Source organism: Eptesicus fuscus, chromosome 11 (assembly GCF_027574615.1).
Source record: "Eptesicus fuscus isolate TK198812 chromosome 11, DD_ASM_mEF_20220401, whole genome shotgun sequence".
Classification (NCBI taxonomy): Eukaryota; Metazoa; Chordata; class Mammalia; order Chiroptera; family Vespertilionidae; genus Eptesicus; species Eptesicus fuscus.
The window spans coordinates 48,517,262-48,534,458 of NC_072483.1; the positions used below are offsets into that span (position 1 = coordinate 48,517,262).

General features: G+C 35.9%; 1 protein-coding gene across 2 annotated transcripts in view; it reads right to left on the reverse strand.

Annotated features, from left to right (window-relative positions):
* Positions 1 to 17,197, reverse strand: part of SLC25A12 (solute carrier family 25 member 12) — a 91,235-nt gene that overhangs the window by 33,139 nt on the left and 40,899 nt on the right. For both annotated transcript variants that reach the window (XM_008138564.3, XM_028140975.2), the window contains 4 exons: positions 15,291 to 15,430; positions 5,107 to 5,253; positions 3,004 to 3,142; positions 1,488 to 1,581 (listed from right to left, as the gene is read on the reverse strand). In XM_008138564.3, coding sequence (XP_008136786.1) covers positions 1,488 to 1,581; positions 3,004 to 3,142; positions 5,107 to 5,253; positions 15,291 to 15,430 — 520 coding nt within the window. The remainder of the gene's footprint in view (positions 1 to 1,487; positions 1,582 to 3,003; positions 3,143 to 5,106; positions 5,254 to 15,290; positions 15,431 to 17,197) is intronic.

Consider the following 17,197-nt stretch of genomic DNA (forward strand, 5'->3'; position numbering starts at 1 on the left):
ATACATAGGTATCTTGAGAAAGACAAACACAAAACTAATGGCTGCCTTTAAGGAAAGGCAAAGGGTAGAAAGGAGTCTTTTTTTGGAATGCTCTTTTAAACTCTTTGAATTTTTTTAATATATATTTTATTGATTTTTTACAGAGAGGAAGAGAGAGGGATAGAGAGTTAGAAACATCGATGAGAGAGAAACATCGATCAGCTGCCTCTTGCACACCCCCCACTGGGGATGTGCCCGCAACCAAGGTACATGCCCTTGACCGGAATCGAACCTGGGACCCTTGAGTCCGCAGGCCGACGCTCTATCCACTGAACCAAACAGGTTTCGGCTAAACTCTCTGAATTTTGAACCATGTGAATGCACTACTGATTCCAAAAAAATTTACTTAAAAATAAGTACACTAGAAAGTCACTTCACATACAGTTTTGAGAAGCATTTTTTATAAAAGCATTTTTTATCATGTAGGAGACTCAAACCTTTGCTAATAATGCGAATTCTAAATGAATGAGACATGGTCTGATATTTTATGTCAATCCCAAAGACTGGTTAATATATTTAGCATCATCTCTAGCTCAGCAATTCATTATGTAGCATGAAGGCAATGAATTAGCCATGTATACTCAACTTCTATTAATCCTCAGTTGTAGAATTAAAGGCCACTTTTCAGATGTTCCTACACTTAACTACTAGAGGCAACTAAAAAAAGATCTGATCACTTAATAGATAATAAGACCCCTTTCCCACAGGTCCTGCTGGGTACCCATAGATAAGAGTTTTTCTTTTGGATTTGCATAAGACTGCAAATTAAATATTCTCTATGTACTTTGGGGATTTTTAGTCTATAAAATAGAGACATAAAGCGTCTGAGCTTGTCTGTGATGGTAAATATGATAATAATGTCACAGGCATATTTAAGAAAATAATACTCTCCAACACAAAATGGTATATACTGTTTCTCAAAATGGCCATTCACAATGAATCCAAAATATTATAAGATTCCTAAACATGTATCTAAGTTTATTAATTCAGGCAAATTTGCACAAATCTCTTAAAATTCCTAACACCTCCAGAGAGTCAAGATTAAATCATTTTTTTCCATTCTTCTCTTACTTCTTCTCACTTCCATCCCCTTCTCTCTCATTTTTCTTCCTTCCCCTATTTCTCTCTGTCATGCCCATCAACAACCCCTTACTACCTTCTCTTACCTCACTTTTTCCCATCTCTGCTCTCCCTTTTTTTTTCCTCTCTTCTCCCTTCTCTTCCTCTCTTATTCTCTCTCCCTTCCCCTCCCTCCATCTGTCCTTACCTTTAGCTTGTCTTCCTCTGTCTCTCCCTCATTCCATTTCTAATATCTGACTGTCTCTCTTTCTTGGAATTTATATACTGAATAAACTATTGTTTAAATAAACTGAAAGCACAACACTGCTTCACATGTTAAAAGAACTGTCCTGTTAATAAATATCATGAAGAATTATGGGAATAGTTACCCTGTAGCATTATATAAGTCTGCAAGTTGGTATAGGATATCAATTTCTAGTGGGGTGACTTGTCCATAGCGTATTGCATTCTGGGAAAACTCCTCTAGAAGAAAAAAAAATATTTTCAAACCTTAAAAGATTCTTAAAATGCAATAAACTTCTACCTTAACCAATTATAATCTGTAACTAAAGGCATTTTAGTATTATTTTTAAAATTCCCAAATTCAACTATCTATACTAATAAAGCCTAGGTGACGTCTCACCCTCGCATCATCACAAGATGGTTGCCCCCATGTTGTCAAAAGATGGCCGCCACAAGGGGAGGGAAGTTGGGGGCGACCAGGCCTGCAAGGGAGAGCAGTTGGGGGCGACCAGGCCTGCAAGGGAGGGCAGTTGGGGGCAATCAGGCCTGCAGGTGAGCAGTTAGGCGTCAATCAGGCCAGCAGGGGAGCAGTTAGGGGTTGATCAGGCTGGCAGGCAGAAGCGGTTAGGGGCAATCAGGCAGGCAGGCGAGCAGTTAGGAGCCAGCAGTCCCAGATTGTGAGAAGGATGTCCGACTGCCGGTTTAGGCCCGATCCTGAGGGGGTCCCAGATTGGAGAGGGTGCAGGTTGGGCTAAGGGACACTCTCTCCCCAACACCCCCAGTGCATGAAGTTCATGCACTGGGCCTCTAGTCCTATATAATAAAAGGCTAATATGCAAATTGACCGAACGACGGAATGACCAGTTGCTATGATGCGCACTGACCACCAGGGGCCAGATGGTCAATGCAGGAGCTGCCCCTAGGTGTCAGTGTGCTCCCACAGGGGGGGTGCTGCTCAGCCAGAAGCCGGGCTCATGGCTGGTGAGCGCAGCGGTGGTGGCAGGAGCCTCTCCCGCCTCTGCAGCAGCACTAAGGATGTACATCCCCTGAGGGCTCCTGGACTATGAGAGGGTGCAGGCCAGGCTAAGGAACCCCCCGAGTGCACGAATCTCGTGCACCGGGCCTCTAGTATAAGAACAACTACAAAATTCTGAAAGCTAGCAAAAGAAAATGATATGATTATAAAACAGCAAAAACAAACAAAGATAAATTAACTTCAAAGGTAAAACAATCTATTTAAAATCTTTTTATCTTGTTTATTCACCTTGGTCTTCAGAGTTACAAAATAAAAGAACTGGCTGTTCTCCAGTCACCTAAAACATCCTACTACCACTCAGCAAAAGGCGTAGGCTTGCCCTTCTCTCCGTGGCAACTCCTTCCTAGTACAAACAAGCTGCTGCCACAGTGCCACTGACCTGTTTGACAGACTGGGCCAAGGTTCTTTTCAAAACTGTCAAAGCCACTTTTCCATTCCTGACCTCAGCATCCCATTAAATCCACCTGGATTTTTGGAGACCATTATGGCCCAACTGAAGCATACACACATGGCAAGATACTTTCTAGATCTGACTTCAGAATGGTAACTTAGATCAACCTCATGCCCTAAATAAAAAAAAGTGAAAATGCTGAGATTCAAATCAATATGTACATTTGAAGTCTTACCCTTTGTGACTTCCACATCTTTCCTTGTGCCAGCTAGAATGCTGTATATCTTACGAACAAGCTCCATGTTATTCAGCAAGGAGTTAAATGCATTGAAGTAGGAGAAGCTAACTTGATGTGAGATACTTCCTCCAGCTGCCTAGGAAATCACAACACAAAAAGTTAAAAAACATGTTTATGGACACTGCACTTTTCTCAAAGAATATCCAAAGGAGTCTTCCTTATTAAAATGATTATCAACCAGTCCATAAATACAAGGAAAGTATCGTACTGAAACACTCAGTGCCTTTCATGCCCTCAGGGAGGTCTATGTAATTTAGGTTTTAAGGAAGAAAGCAACATCTGGAAGTTGGACTTCATGGTTCATCTACCTATAAGGTCAGAAACAACAAATATAATTATCGCAGATCAAAAACAATAGTTATTTAAACAGGATTTTCAAGACCCTCAACTATGAAACTCCTGCTAGTTCTGGGTAATCCAAACATCAATACTTCACTATAAGGAGCATTTTTAAAACTTGATTTTTTTTTTTCACACACATACAGAAAAAACAGTAGTAACTTTAAATTTTAAAACTGTATCAACTTTCCTAGTCTTTTTTTTTTTTAAGGCCATTGTTATAGTTAAGATACTTAACAGTGTGTGCTGGGCTCTGAATCTATATCATGAAAGATACAACTACCCAAAACTCCAAAAAATGCAGATAAGATCTAGACAGGATTTATTCACCATAAATTATATCTTTAATGGAAGAGCTTTAAAAAGGTTCTCGTACTGGAGAGGGATGGAGGCAATGTGGCCTTCATTACCTCTGCAGGGTGAGGAGGCAATTTCTCCTTCTGCCCTACTAATTGGCCATAAACTAAAAAATGAATATTTTTATAGTTTGTAAAGCCTAATTTCCAAGCCAGGAGTCACAGGAACCCATATGATTAAAAACATTATCTATTAAAAACTCAAATAAATATTTATGGAAATACCAGAGTGGCAACCTTACCACCCCTCATACACATACATGCCTTAACCCAAATATAGATATTTGTATTCATCTGAATTTGGATACCAGTGATCCAAAAGCAAATTATTTAACACATTAACCTAAATGGACAAGATTAAGTGGGTTCCTTCACTGTAAGGCACTCAATAAGTTCTCTCTAGGATTTTCTCTCCTTCTCCCCTTCTTTCCTCCCTCTCTCACTTTTTTCCTTCCTTCCTTTCATTTTTTGACCAGGGTTTGAGGTGAGGGTAAGGGAGTGGGAGATGGGTGTCAAGGAGGTGAAATGTGTAGGAGAAAGTGACATGCTCCATGTTCAAATTCACTGAAGAAAAAGAACAGAAGTTGATCTTTCTACCCCAGTCTAAATCAGGGATAATGATCTTCAGCTGAAACAACAAAAGCATTCATTGGCTTCCCTCCATTAAAAACAAGCAGCAATCAAAAACCTATACATAAGAACAACGCATGAACAAGACAACTGGGAAGTGAGGAAAGTTTCACCATTCTCTATGAGGAAGTGGATGACATCAGTGTGCTATTGGCCCAGATGATTACTTTATGGAGATTAGCAGTTTTTATGGAACAAAAAACTGTCTGGTCCATGCAGACTGACGCACAGGTGAAGGGGCAGAGAGGAGTGAGCCACAGAGGCTGACACCCACATATTTCCCCCATACCTTCTGCCATGGCCATGGTTGTTAAAACAGAGTAGAGGCCAATGATGATCCCTCTAGCAAACAGCACCCTGCAGGCAACAAAGGAAGGAGCCATCCTTACAGCAAGGCTTTGGGAGTCTGGGGGATGGAAAAAGGAGAGGTACTGCCCACTGGAAAAAGTAATTGCACATCCTTGTCTACGAACTTCCTTGTATTTTGTAGTTGGACTAAGTAAACGGAAATAAACAATTTGGAATATCTGAGAACAAGATGGTGGCTCTGCTATGATCTGGGAAAGACTATTCACCATCACCCCTACCTGTTTACCTTCTACCAACCAAATAAAATTAGAATAGTTGAGTCAGGTGGGTCCAGGGAGGCAATCCAGGACCCAGTGATTCAAAAGGTTTAAGGATATAGAAAGTTGAAGTACTTGCTTTTACTTACTGAAACTAAGTTCTCCTCCACAAAGGGAGTAAGCATGTGAGACCGAATGGTAACCATGATGTCACTGAAATCCAGACCAGAAATCATGCCGCTTTTGCTTTTGTCTTTCAGTGCAAAGGCTTGTCTTGCATGTTCCAATTGTAGCTCCTGGAGCGAAAAGTTAGAAATAGGGCATTAGAGTGGTTTCAAGTACAACCCGAGTGTATGTTTTGGAAAGGAAGCGCAGACATCCTTTTGCTACATGCGCTTACTACAGAAATGAACAATGTCCAGCTCTGAATTTACAGCACTTTTACTTTCTTTTGAAAAGCCAATTTTCCTGAAAATGTACTACATATTACTACTCAGGAAAAAGGGATCACAGCATGGCAATAAAGAAAACGGAAGAGGGAAAAAAATCTTCATTTATTTGAAAAGTTTTCATCACTAAAAACAAGTTGAGTATATTTCCAGTGTTTTATTTAAGTCTTTAAAATAAGTAATAATCTATTCTCTCCTGCTTGAAGGCATTCCTGTCATCCAACAGTACTTTCTGAATTATAAGTTTAGATTCATTTTAAGTTTTTCAATTTCTAAATGTTGCAATCAAAGTCAGCCCACCCCCCATTCTCAATAAATTAGAGACCATTTTTCAAACAATTTAAAAAATCAATTTAGTGAGAAACTCTGGTAAGTACAGTTGACCATTGAACAATGTGGGTTTGAACTGCGTGGGTCCATTTATATGCAAATTTTTAAAATAAATATACTGTCAGTCCTTTGTATCCCCCCAGGTTTTACATTGGCGAATTCAACCAACCACAGATCTGTGTTTGGGAATCCATGGATGTGGAGGGCCAACTGTACGCATTGTTCTACACCATTTTATATAAGGGACTTGAGCATTCTTGGAATTTTATATTGGCAGGGGCCTTGGAACTAATCCTCCTTGAATACCGAGGGAAGACTGAAGTTTTGGGGAAGTAAAAAGCTGTATGTGGATTTTCAACTGCGTGGAGATTGGATCCCCACATTGTCCAGGGATCCACTGTAGTTCTAACATGAAAGTTATGAATAACAAAGTACATGACCTGTGTTCAGCTATCACTCCATCCAGCTTTGGGCAGTTACTCATAAACTATAAAACAATCCAGAAGATCTCTGAACTTTTGAACTATTGAATAGCCAAATTTTGTGATAAGTGATATCCATAGAAACAATAAAATGTGGCAGCAATACCTTTAGTATTATACAAAAATAAAAAACTCAACATTTCTGCCCTAAGGACCTGCTACATAATTCAAATAAATCTGTTACCACAACATAATAATGGTGCTTTTGAATGCCATTTTCACACAATTTGCAACTATGGAAATAATATTCATATCTAAGTACTAAAATATTATTTTTAGATAAAATTAAATATTGCCATTTTCATTTATTTATGAAAGCCTACAAATGTTGCTTTACCTTTTTCTGACATTTAAAATAGTTTTTGGTTGAAGTTGCACCATTTTACTAATTTATTTAAATATTTTCATACGCACTTGCAGTATCTCAATAATTCAAAGTCATTAAAGTTACCTTAGCAGGTGTTTGTCTTACACATTTGTTTTAGACAACTTTATGTAAATGAATTTAACAATAAAACAAATTTCAAAAATAGTTTTTCTTAGGTTGAAAGGCTAGCGACAAGTATATAAAACCTACTAAATCTTTCAATAGTCTTAACTTTAAAAAATTAAATACCATTGAGAAAAACATCCAAATATTTTAACATCTATCTATTTTAGTTTCTTGAAAATAGCAATAGAAGTGGGGAAACTAAAATTCAACTGGTAAACACATATGAAAGAGAAACAGTACATGATAATAAACAGCCAGCATGATTTGACAAAGTTTTCTCCCCCCTCCTTTACTTTTAAAAAAAATTCCAACTTTATTAAGGTATAATTGACAAATAAAATTGTATTTAAACTGTACAATTTGGTGATTTCATATATATTTACACAATGTGAAAGGATTCCCAAGTTAACTAACACATCCATCACCTCATATATTTATTTTTTATGAGAACACAAGTTCTACTCTCTTATCAAATTTCAATTATGCAATATAGTATACAGGGTGTTCCAAAAAATGTATGCATACTTTAAATAATTACTAATTCCAATGGGTTAAATATGAAAAAAAGAAACATCAATTGAGCTGTCAAAAAATGTATGCATATACATTTTTTTGGGACACCCTATATTATCAACCACAGTCACAATGTTATACACTAGATCTTCAGACCTATCCCTATCTTATACTTGAAAGTTTGCACCCTTTTCCATCCTCTCCCTATCCACCCTGTCCCCCCACCCCCAAAGTCCCTGGCAACCACTTTTCTACTCTCTGTTTGTGTTCAACTTTTTTTTTTAGATTCTACATATAAGTGATACCATGCAATATTTGTCTGTCTGTCCAGCTTATTTCACTTAGCATAATGCCCTCAAAGTTCATCCATGTTGTTGCAAATAGCATGATTTTCTTATTTTTCTAGTGTATAATATTCCTGTGTGTAAAAAATTTCCTTATCTATTCATCTGTTGATACACACTTAAGTGTCTGTACCTTGGCTGCAACAAACATCATAGTACAGATATGACTTTGAGACAAGGTTTTGTTTCTTTTGGATATTTACAAAGAAGTGGAATTTTTGGATCATATGGTGGTTCTATTTTTAATTTCTTGAGGAACCTCCATATTGTTTTCCATAGTGGCTCTACCAGTTTACATTCCCACCAACAGTGTACAAATATCACCTTTTCTCCACATCTTCCCAATACTTGGTTTCTGGTGTGGTATTTTTGGTTTGTTTTGTTTTTAATAGCCATCCTAATGATTGTGAGGTGGTATCTCATTGTGGTTTTGATTGTATTTCCCTGAGTATTAGTGATGTTGAACAACTTTTCATGTACCTGTTGGTCATTTGTATGTCTTTGGAAAAATGTTGATTCAGGTCCCTTGCCCATTTTTTAACTGGGTTATCTGGTTTTTTTATTTGTTTTGCTACTGAGTTATATGAGCTTCTTGTATATTTTGGATATTAACCCCTTATCAGATATGTGGTCTGCAAATATTTTCTCCCATTATTGCTTTTTTGTTTTGTTGATGGCTTCCTTTGCTGTGAAGCTTTTCAGTTTACTGTAGTCTCACTTGTTTATTTTGATTTTGTTGCCTCTGCTTTTGGTGTCAAACTCAAAACATCAATGCCAAGAGCTTACCCACTGTTTTCTTTTAGGAGTTTAGTTTAAGGTCTTTATGTTCAAGTTTTTAATCCATTTTGAGCTAATTTTTGTATATAGTGTAAGATAGTTGTTTCATTCTTTCACATGTGAATATCCATTCTTCCCAACATCTCTTATTGAAGAGACTATCCTTTCCTCACTGTATAGTCTTAGCTCCTTTGTCAAAAATTGACCATATATACAGAGGCTTATTTCTGGGCTCTCTATTCTGTTATATTGACTTACTAGAGGCCCGTTGCACGATATTCGTGCAAGAATAGGCATTCCTTCCCCTGGCTTCATTCCCAGCCGCCCGGGAGCCGGCAAGTCCCTGCTCTCAGCTCGCCTGGAGCCGGCAAGTCCTTGCTTCTGTCTGGAGCACCACTCCAATAACTCCCTCCGCCGCCCCCCTTCCCCTCATAGCAGGCTTCACTCCACTCCACGCCTGCATATGCAAATTAACCTCCATTTTTGTTGGGTTAATTTGCATGCTCACTCCGATTGGCTGTGGGCGTAGCGGAGTGATGGTTAATTTGCATGTTTCTCTTTTATTAGGTAAGATGTGTCTATTTTCATGACAATACCATGCTGTTTTGAATAATATCACATTGTAATATAGTTTGAATTCAGGAAGTGTAATGCCTCTAGTTTTGTCCTTTCTCAAGATTGGCTATTTGGGGACTTCTGTGGCTCCATAAATGTTCTATTTCTGTGAAAAATGCCACTGGAATATTGATAGGGATTGTGTTGAATCTAAAGAATGCTTTGGGTGGTATGAACATTTTAATAATATTGTTTCAATCCATGAACACAGAATATCTTTCCATTTATCTGTGTCTTCTTCAATTTCTTCCATCAATGCCTTACAGTTTTCAATGTACAGATCTTTCACTTGCATGGTAAAGTTTATTCATAAATATCTTATCCTTCTTTGTTTTTATAAATGGGATTTTCTTAAATTTTCTTTCCAATACTTTGTTGTTAGTGTATAGAAATACAACTGAGTTTTATATATTGATTTTGTATCCTGCAACTTTCCTAAAGTCATGGATTAGTTTTAACAGGTGTGTGTGTGTGTTGCAAAGTCTTTAGGATTTTCTATGTATAATATCATGTCATCTGCAAAAAAAAATAATCTTACTTCTTCCTTTCCAATTTGGATGCCTCTTATTTCTTTTTCTTGCCTAATTATTCTGGCTAGGATTTACAGTACTTTTTGAATAAAAGTGGCAAGAGTAGGCATCCTTGTTTTGTTCCTGATCTTAGAGTAAAAGCTTTCAGCTTTTCATGTATGTCAGATGTGGGGTTGCTATATATGGTTTTTATTATGTTACAGTATGTTTCCTCTATCCCCACTTTGCTGAGAGTTTTTACCATAAATGGATGTTGGATGTTGTTCAAATGCTTTTTCTGCATCTATATCTATTGAGATGATTATATGATTTTTCCCTTCATTTTGTTAATGTGGTTTATCACATTTAATGATCTGCATATGTTGAACCATCTTTGTATCCCAGGAATAAATCCCACTTAATCATGATGTATGATCCTTTTAATACTATTAAATCCCGCTTGCTACTATTTTGTTGAAGATATCTGCATCTTTCTTCATCGGGAATATTGGCCTATAATATTCTTTTCTTGTAGTGTCCTTCTCTGACTTTGGTATCAGGGTAATACTGGTCTTGAAAAATGAATGTGGAAGAAGTGTACCCTCCTCTTCTATTTTTGAGAAAAGTTGGAGAATAATCTGTACTAATTCTTCTTTAAATGGTAGTATTCACCAGTGAAGCTACCTGGTCCTGAAGTTAAAATAAAAAATATTTGATCCTCATCCAAGGATATGCTTTCTACTGACTTTAGAGAGAGAGGAAAGGGGAAGGAGAGAGAGAAACATCGATAGGTTCTGACTGACTGGGAATCGCCCTGACCAGGAGTCGAACCCGTGAGCCTTCAGTGCACAGGATGACACTCCAACCAACTGAGCCACACCAGCCAGGGCTTATCTTTTTGAAAAGCCAGCTTATAGCTTTACTGATCTTTTCTGCTATCTTTCTTTTTTTTTAATAATATATTTTATTGATTTTTTTTTTACAGAGAGGAAGGGAGGGGGATAGAGAGCTAGAAACATCGATGAGAGAGAAACATTGATCAGCTGCCTCCTGCATACCCCCTACTGGGGATGTGCCCGCAACCAAGGTACATGCCCTTGACCGGAATCGAATCTGGGACCCTTCAGCCCGCAGTCTGACGCTCTATCCACTGAGCCAAACCGATCAGGGCTCTGCTATCTTTCTGTCTCTACTAGCATTTCACTTATTTCTGCTTTAATCTTTGTTACTTCCTTCCTTCTCTGACTTTAGGCTTAGTTTATTCTCTTTTTCTAGTTCCTTGAAGTGTAAAGGTAGGTTGGTTGAGATCTTTCATTTTTCTTAATGTGGGTGCTTATAACAATAAACTTTCCTCTTAGAACTATATGTTTTGGTATGTTCTTCTTTTTCCATTTTCATCAGTCTCAAAATATTTTTTCTTTTCCTTTTGACTTCCTCTACCACCCATTTATTATTCAGAAGTATGTTGTTTAATCGCCACATATTTGTGAATTTTCACCCCTTCTCACTCCATCTTCCTATCACCTTAGCTCCAACCACACATCACCTTTCAAATGAAGTAGGAATTTTCCGTCTCTATTTCATCCTTAAAATATGCTTGAAAGAAAGTGTTCCCCACGGAAAGGATATTCCTGAGCATCAGAAGCAAACACAGGTCCCACTCTCTATCTTATATATATTTCCCTTATATATATTTCCCTTCCTCGTTCATTCTTTTTTGTCTCCTTCTTTATATCCTTTATGTTTCTGTTTTCTCCATGCATATGTCTTAGGCTCTCAGAAATATCCAGTGCCAACCATGGGCATGATTAAGGCTTATTAATGATACTCAATACTAAAGAAAATGTGGACCTTTATAGTAAAAACAAAGCAGAATCTTCATAGTAATAGATTTTCCATTTTTTATTAGATCAACAGTTGAATTTCATATATCTTTTAAAGATATATTTCTGAAGTATCACAGATAAAATTATGGAGTGTATGGGACTGGCTTCCAAATGAGCCAGTAGTGGGGCAGAGTGGGGAGTACAAATTAAACAAGATTGGCCAACAGTTGATAATTGTTGAAGTTGGTTGATGGGTACATGGAGTTGATTATCCTACTCTATTTTGAAATATATTTAAAGTCTTTCAAAATAAAGTTTTAAAAATTGAAATTAAGAACTTCAAAATGAGAAGCAACACAAAGAAAGAAGAAGCCCCATATATAAAGCTCTCAGTTTATGTAGTATAATTAAAACATCAGGGTAAAATAGATATTATAAAATATCTTCAGTAAATGCAAAGGAACCAACAATGAGAGAAATATATAATATTTTCAACATTTCAAGTTTGAACACTTTACAAGGTCAGTCAGGTAGGGACTAACATTGAAAGTATTAGAACAAGCACTGGGTTGTACAAATACCCACACCTAAAAGATAACAGTTTTCAAACTGTGATCATCCTAATGAAAAAAATAATAATACCCTGAGCTTATGAAAGATAAAATAAGGATACTCTAAAAAGACACTTTATCTAAAAAGATAAATATTCCATTAAATAAATGATAAGATAAAAATAAATCTGCTTCTGGATTGAAAAGTTGAACAGGGGAACTGAGGAAAATGATAAAGAAAGGAAATTTTGCTAAAGCTAAAGGTCTTGTGCACTTGGAAATGCATTTCACATAGCTATGAAATGAAAGTAGCAGAACTTCAGAAATATATGGCTGTCTTCCAAAACTCCACGCTTCACAAAATCACAGTAAAAGAACAAAAAAGCAAACAAACAAAAACTCAAGAATAAAGAGAATGGAAAAGGAGAAGACAGCAACTATGTTTTTAAGATTAGAGAGAAGAAGGGCAAGTGACAAATGACTTGACAGAACCAAGAAAACTAGAAACAGAGAAAGCCAAAAAGCAATCCAAAGTACAGGATAGACCCCCAAGAGACTCATAAATTGGCTGACTAGTACTCTTGGATGTGACAGTGGAGGAGAAGATGAAAACAGGAGGCTTAGATGGAAGTCTGTTTAAAAAGCAGTTAATTGCCTGCCTTACTGCATCAGAGCTACACCTCTGTCCTTTCCCAACCTTGGCAAAAAGACTAGAGGTTCACTGCCTGGAAAGTTTAACAGAGGATCCAGATCAGGGAAGACCAGGTTGAAAAGAGGTAAGTAAATGAAAGTCCATCTTCATACCAAATGTCTTCGCAGCCAGGTTAAAATCCAGATCTAATAATACAGATGGGAGGCCAGATGATTACTCTCTGATTACCCAATTCAAAAGAAAAGACCTAAACATGCAGACATTAGAGGTTCCCCAATACAACAGCCCAGCCAGAGAACTTCACAGTAAGGCCCAGAGTTAACTAAGTCCTACCATGAACCAAAAGCTTCAAATAAGATTCAGTCTTAAATATGAGATAAGGATCAAGGAACATCAGACATATGAGAAAAGCCACTAACATAAAAAACAGACCCAGACTAAGAGAAATTTAGAGGAAACGCACTCGCAGGGAAAAGAAAAACTTAAAAACACAAACAAAAAAATCCTATCTTTAATATCTTTGAAGAAATAAAACAATAGTACATCTACAAAAGAAGCATAGTATGCTGTTTTTAAAAAGAAATATTCAGAAAACCAAAAAGAGTTCCTGAATGTTAGAAATATAATAAAAATTGAAAACTGAATAGAAGGTTCAGAAGGAAAATATGAAAGAAAACTAAAGGATCATACATTTAATATATTTACTAGTTTTAGAAAGGAAGAAAATAGGAGGGAATAAATAAGAAAATAAGAATATTTTCCATAACTGAAGGACATAAATTTTCAAATTTAAAAAGCCCATTGAATGCTCAGCACAATGAATAAAAATAAACTCACATCAAGGAATATCACTGTGAAATTTCAAAACACTTTAAGAAGGGAAAAAAAATTTAAAACTTCCCAGATTGGGGGAAAATATTTCAAAACAGAATCAAGAATAAGAATGGCACTGGACTTTTCAGTGGCAACACTGGAAGCCAGAAAACAAGTGAGGAATGTTTTCAAAATTAGGAGGAAAATAAATTCCTACTTGAGCTCTACACCCAGCCAATCTAAGTTTAATAATTGAGCAGAGGTTTCCATATGAAAAGTCTCATGAAAAATTACTTACTTTCCTCAGGAAGCCCTTGCAGGAAGTGTTCCACCAAAAAGAAGAAATAAACCATAATAAAAGGAGAGATGAAATCCAGCACATGGAGATTCAATATAACAGAAAGGCAAATGGATTCCCCAGTATGAAGCTGAAGGGAGATCACAGGCTGACAGCTATGCATGAAGAACAAAGTCCAGCTTCCAACCATGAAGCAAAAAGTTAAACAGAAAATTACCATATGACCCAGCAATTGCACTCCTAGGGATATACGCAAAAGATTTGAAAATAGGTATTTAAACAAAAATTTGTATACCAATATTCATAGCAGCACTATTCACAATAGCCAGAAGGTGAAAACAACAGAGGGCTCATTAACTAATGAATGGATTAAAAAAATATGGTATATCCATACAATGGAATAATATTCAGACATAAAAAGAAAAGTATTAATACATGTTCTACAACATGGATAATCCTTGGAAATATTTGTTAAATAGAAAAAAAGCCATACACAAAAAGTCATGTTATGTAATTAATTCTATTTACAGTTGACCCTTGAATAACATAGGATTAGGGGTACCAACCCCGCACAGTCAAAAATTCCCAAAATTTAACTACAAATAGACTACAGTTGATGAGAAGCCTTACCAATAACATGACCAGTCAATTAACACATATTTTGTATGTTATGTGTTATATACTGTATTCTTATAATAAAGTAAGCTAGAGAAAAAGAATGTCATTAAGAAAATCATAAGGAAGAGAAGATGCATTTATAGTAGTACATATTTACTAAAAAAAAGATTCGTGTATAAGTGGACCTGTGCAGTTCAAACCCGTGTTGTCCAAGGGTCAACTGTATATGAAATATTCAGAGTAGGTAAATCCATAGAGACAGAAAGTAGATTGATGGTTGCCAGGGGCTGGGGAGAGACAGGAATGGGGAGTGACAGCTTAATGGGTACAGGGTGTTCGTCTGGGGTGATGAAAAGGTTTTAGAATTAGAGGTGGTGGTTCTACAACACTGTGAATGCCCTAAATGCCACTAAATTGTGCACTTTTACGTGGTTAATTTTATGTTAAGTGAATTTTACCCCAATTTTTTAAAAAAGAAAGAAAGCTCCTGGAGAGCTCTAAGAAGATGGAATTGATAGAATACCTAATGTGTTTTAAACATATTAAAATGAGATTTTAATAACTGAGGCAAAGTGTGAGGATAAATTACATTAATACATAGAAAACGAAGCAAATAAGAGAAACTAGAAACTCTAAGTAATCATTTTAGTGATGCAGAGTGTTTACAAAATTATAGTAATTCAAATATGATATTGATCTAAGTAGACTCATAAGATGGAGGAGAGGGAGACACAGAAAATTTCAAGTCTGTGGTAGAGAGGGAGAGATGAAAGAAGTAACTACTAATCTCCCATAGTTCAAATTCAATAAAAAATACCTATAAGTGAAAAATTTTGAAGTAGAAATGTCAGCACAAGTTTATTATTTAAAGCTATGGAAGTAAGTACAGAAAGAAACAATTATAAAAGTCTTAAAAAGTTGCTTCTGGGAGTAGGAAATGAAAAATGGAGATAAAATACCCCAGGGGATTGCTAGTTTTTATAATAAACTTAGTAAAACTTAAAGGAAATGAGGTGGAGGAGGAATGATATATATTTACACCAGTTATGAAAACTCAGCTCACCTGGAGAAACTGTGTGAATTCTGTGTAGTTAAGATGCTTCTTCCGATTATGCCCAAAATGCAGTCGGATAAATTCACAGTCCCAGTTAAAAGGGATATGATGATGAATAATAGTCTGTCCAAAAATTTCTTTGACATTTTCTTAAAAGGGAAAACAAAAATAAATAAATTATATCCAGAATAAGTAGTTTAGTCCACTGCAATGTTCCTACAGAAAGAAATTAAGAGAAATTTTAAAAGTCAATATTATCTGATTCTATTAAGATTAGCTGCAAAGATTTTTGTGCCCAGAAACCCATGCACAGGAACAGAATTGATACAAAATATAATTTTACACTTAAGATTGTGTACCATTACATATAAGGCCATGAGATTCTTAATTTCTCTTGATATAATTTTAATTAGGAAGTGATTTATATCTTGCACTATAAATGGCTGCTACTTTGCATTCCAGTATAAAATCAACAGTGTTTTCCCGGTTCCTCAAGGAGTCGAATTAAGCCCTTTATCAGAAGCATGAATACCTAAATTACAGTATAATGCAATATTTGTCATACTAAGTATGGTTTGATTGAGGCTTGATTATTACATTCACACTACCCTTGAATATGTCTATTGAAGATAGGTATAAGAAATACTACCAAAAGCATATCATTAGCTCAGCAGCAAGCACCTTATTAAAAGCTTCTGATATTGTCAAAAATATGGTCTTGACACAAAGCTTCAAAATCCTCATAAAAACCATGATTATTAGTCTCAGCTATTAAAATATTTTAAGATAAGTGAAATTAGTGATTCACTTTTACATAAAGAAGGACTAAACACAGTACACTAACTTTTAGATAAGAACCAGTCACACTGTGTAATATACAACCAAAACCGTCTAATAGCTTGTCTTCATGCACTAACCATGTCATTCACTTTCTTACACAGTTCGACCCTTACTATAAAAGTCAGTTCACAAATGACTGGTACTTTAATAAGCATAGACTGGAGAGACTAATTTAAAAGCTCATGCAAAAAAAAAAAAATCATTAAAAAGTTAAGAAAGCAGGAAGCCTTACTGACATCTAAAGAACAAAATTATTTTCAAATTTAAGCCAATTATATTAGTGAAAGGGTTTTGCCATCAAGAGCTATCAATTAATTATACTAAAGAATTAGTAAATGCAAGTTTAATATTTTATAATCTCCAACTATGCTATTTTCTCTAATTTCTTCAAATTCTTTAAATAAGATACAGATCTCAATGTTGTAAATGGTTTAATGGATTCCCTTTAGTTTTTATAGCTCTTTTCCTTGACAAAAGCATTGCTATGGTGGGAGTGGGGAGGGCATGCAGTGTAAGCATCCTGAACTAGAAATCCTGCCAGTCTGGACTCAACTATAACAGCTCTGAATAGGTCACACCAATCAGTAACTTGGAAGAAGGCATTGGATGTCACTGGGGAGATGGGATTCTCATCTTTGCTTCAAATGGAATGTAGCATTTATTTCTTGCCTAAGTAGCAACAGTATTGAAGAATTTTCAAATCATTTTTACTTTCCATAAACACAAATTAAATTTATGGGGTTTTGTTTCTAAAAACAAAAAATTAACTCAATAGCAATTCATGGGATCCTGACTTCTAACCAACACAAAGGATTACCCTTAAATTTACATGAAACTTCACATTATAAAATATGTTCAAGTTTACAAGATAATTAAAATAACAAGGGTTGCAATAAAATATTTAGAGCTAAAAATATTATGATAGATCAGAAAAAAATTTAGAATTCTCCAATTTATTTGGCAGTTTCTATTCCCAAGTTAATTATCCTTATTTTTAAGTCTAACAATGTATGAAACTAAGGAAACATGAATAAATGGAAAGCAGCCCTAACTGGTTTGGCTCAGCGGATGGAGTG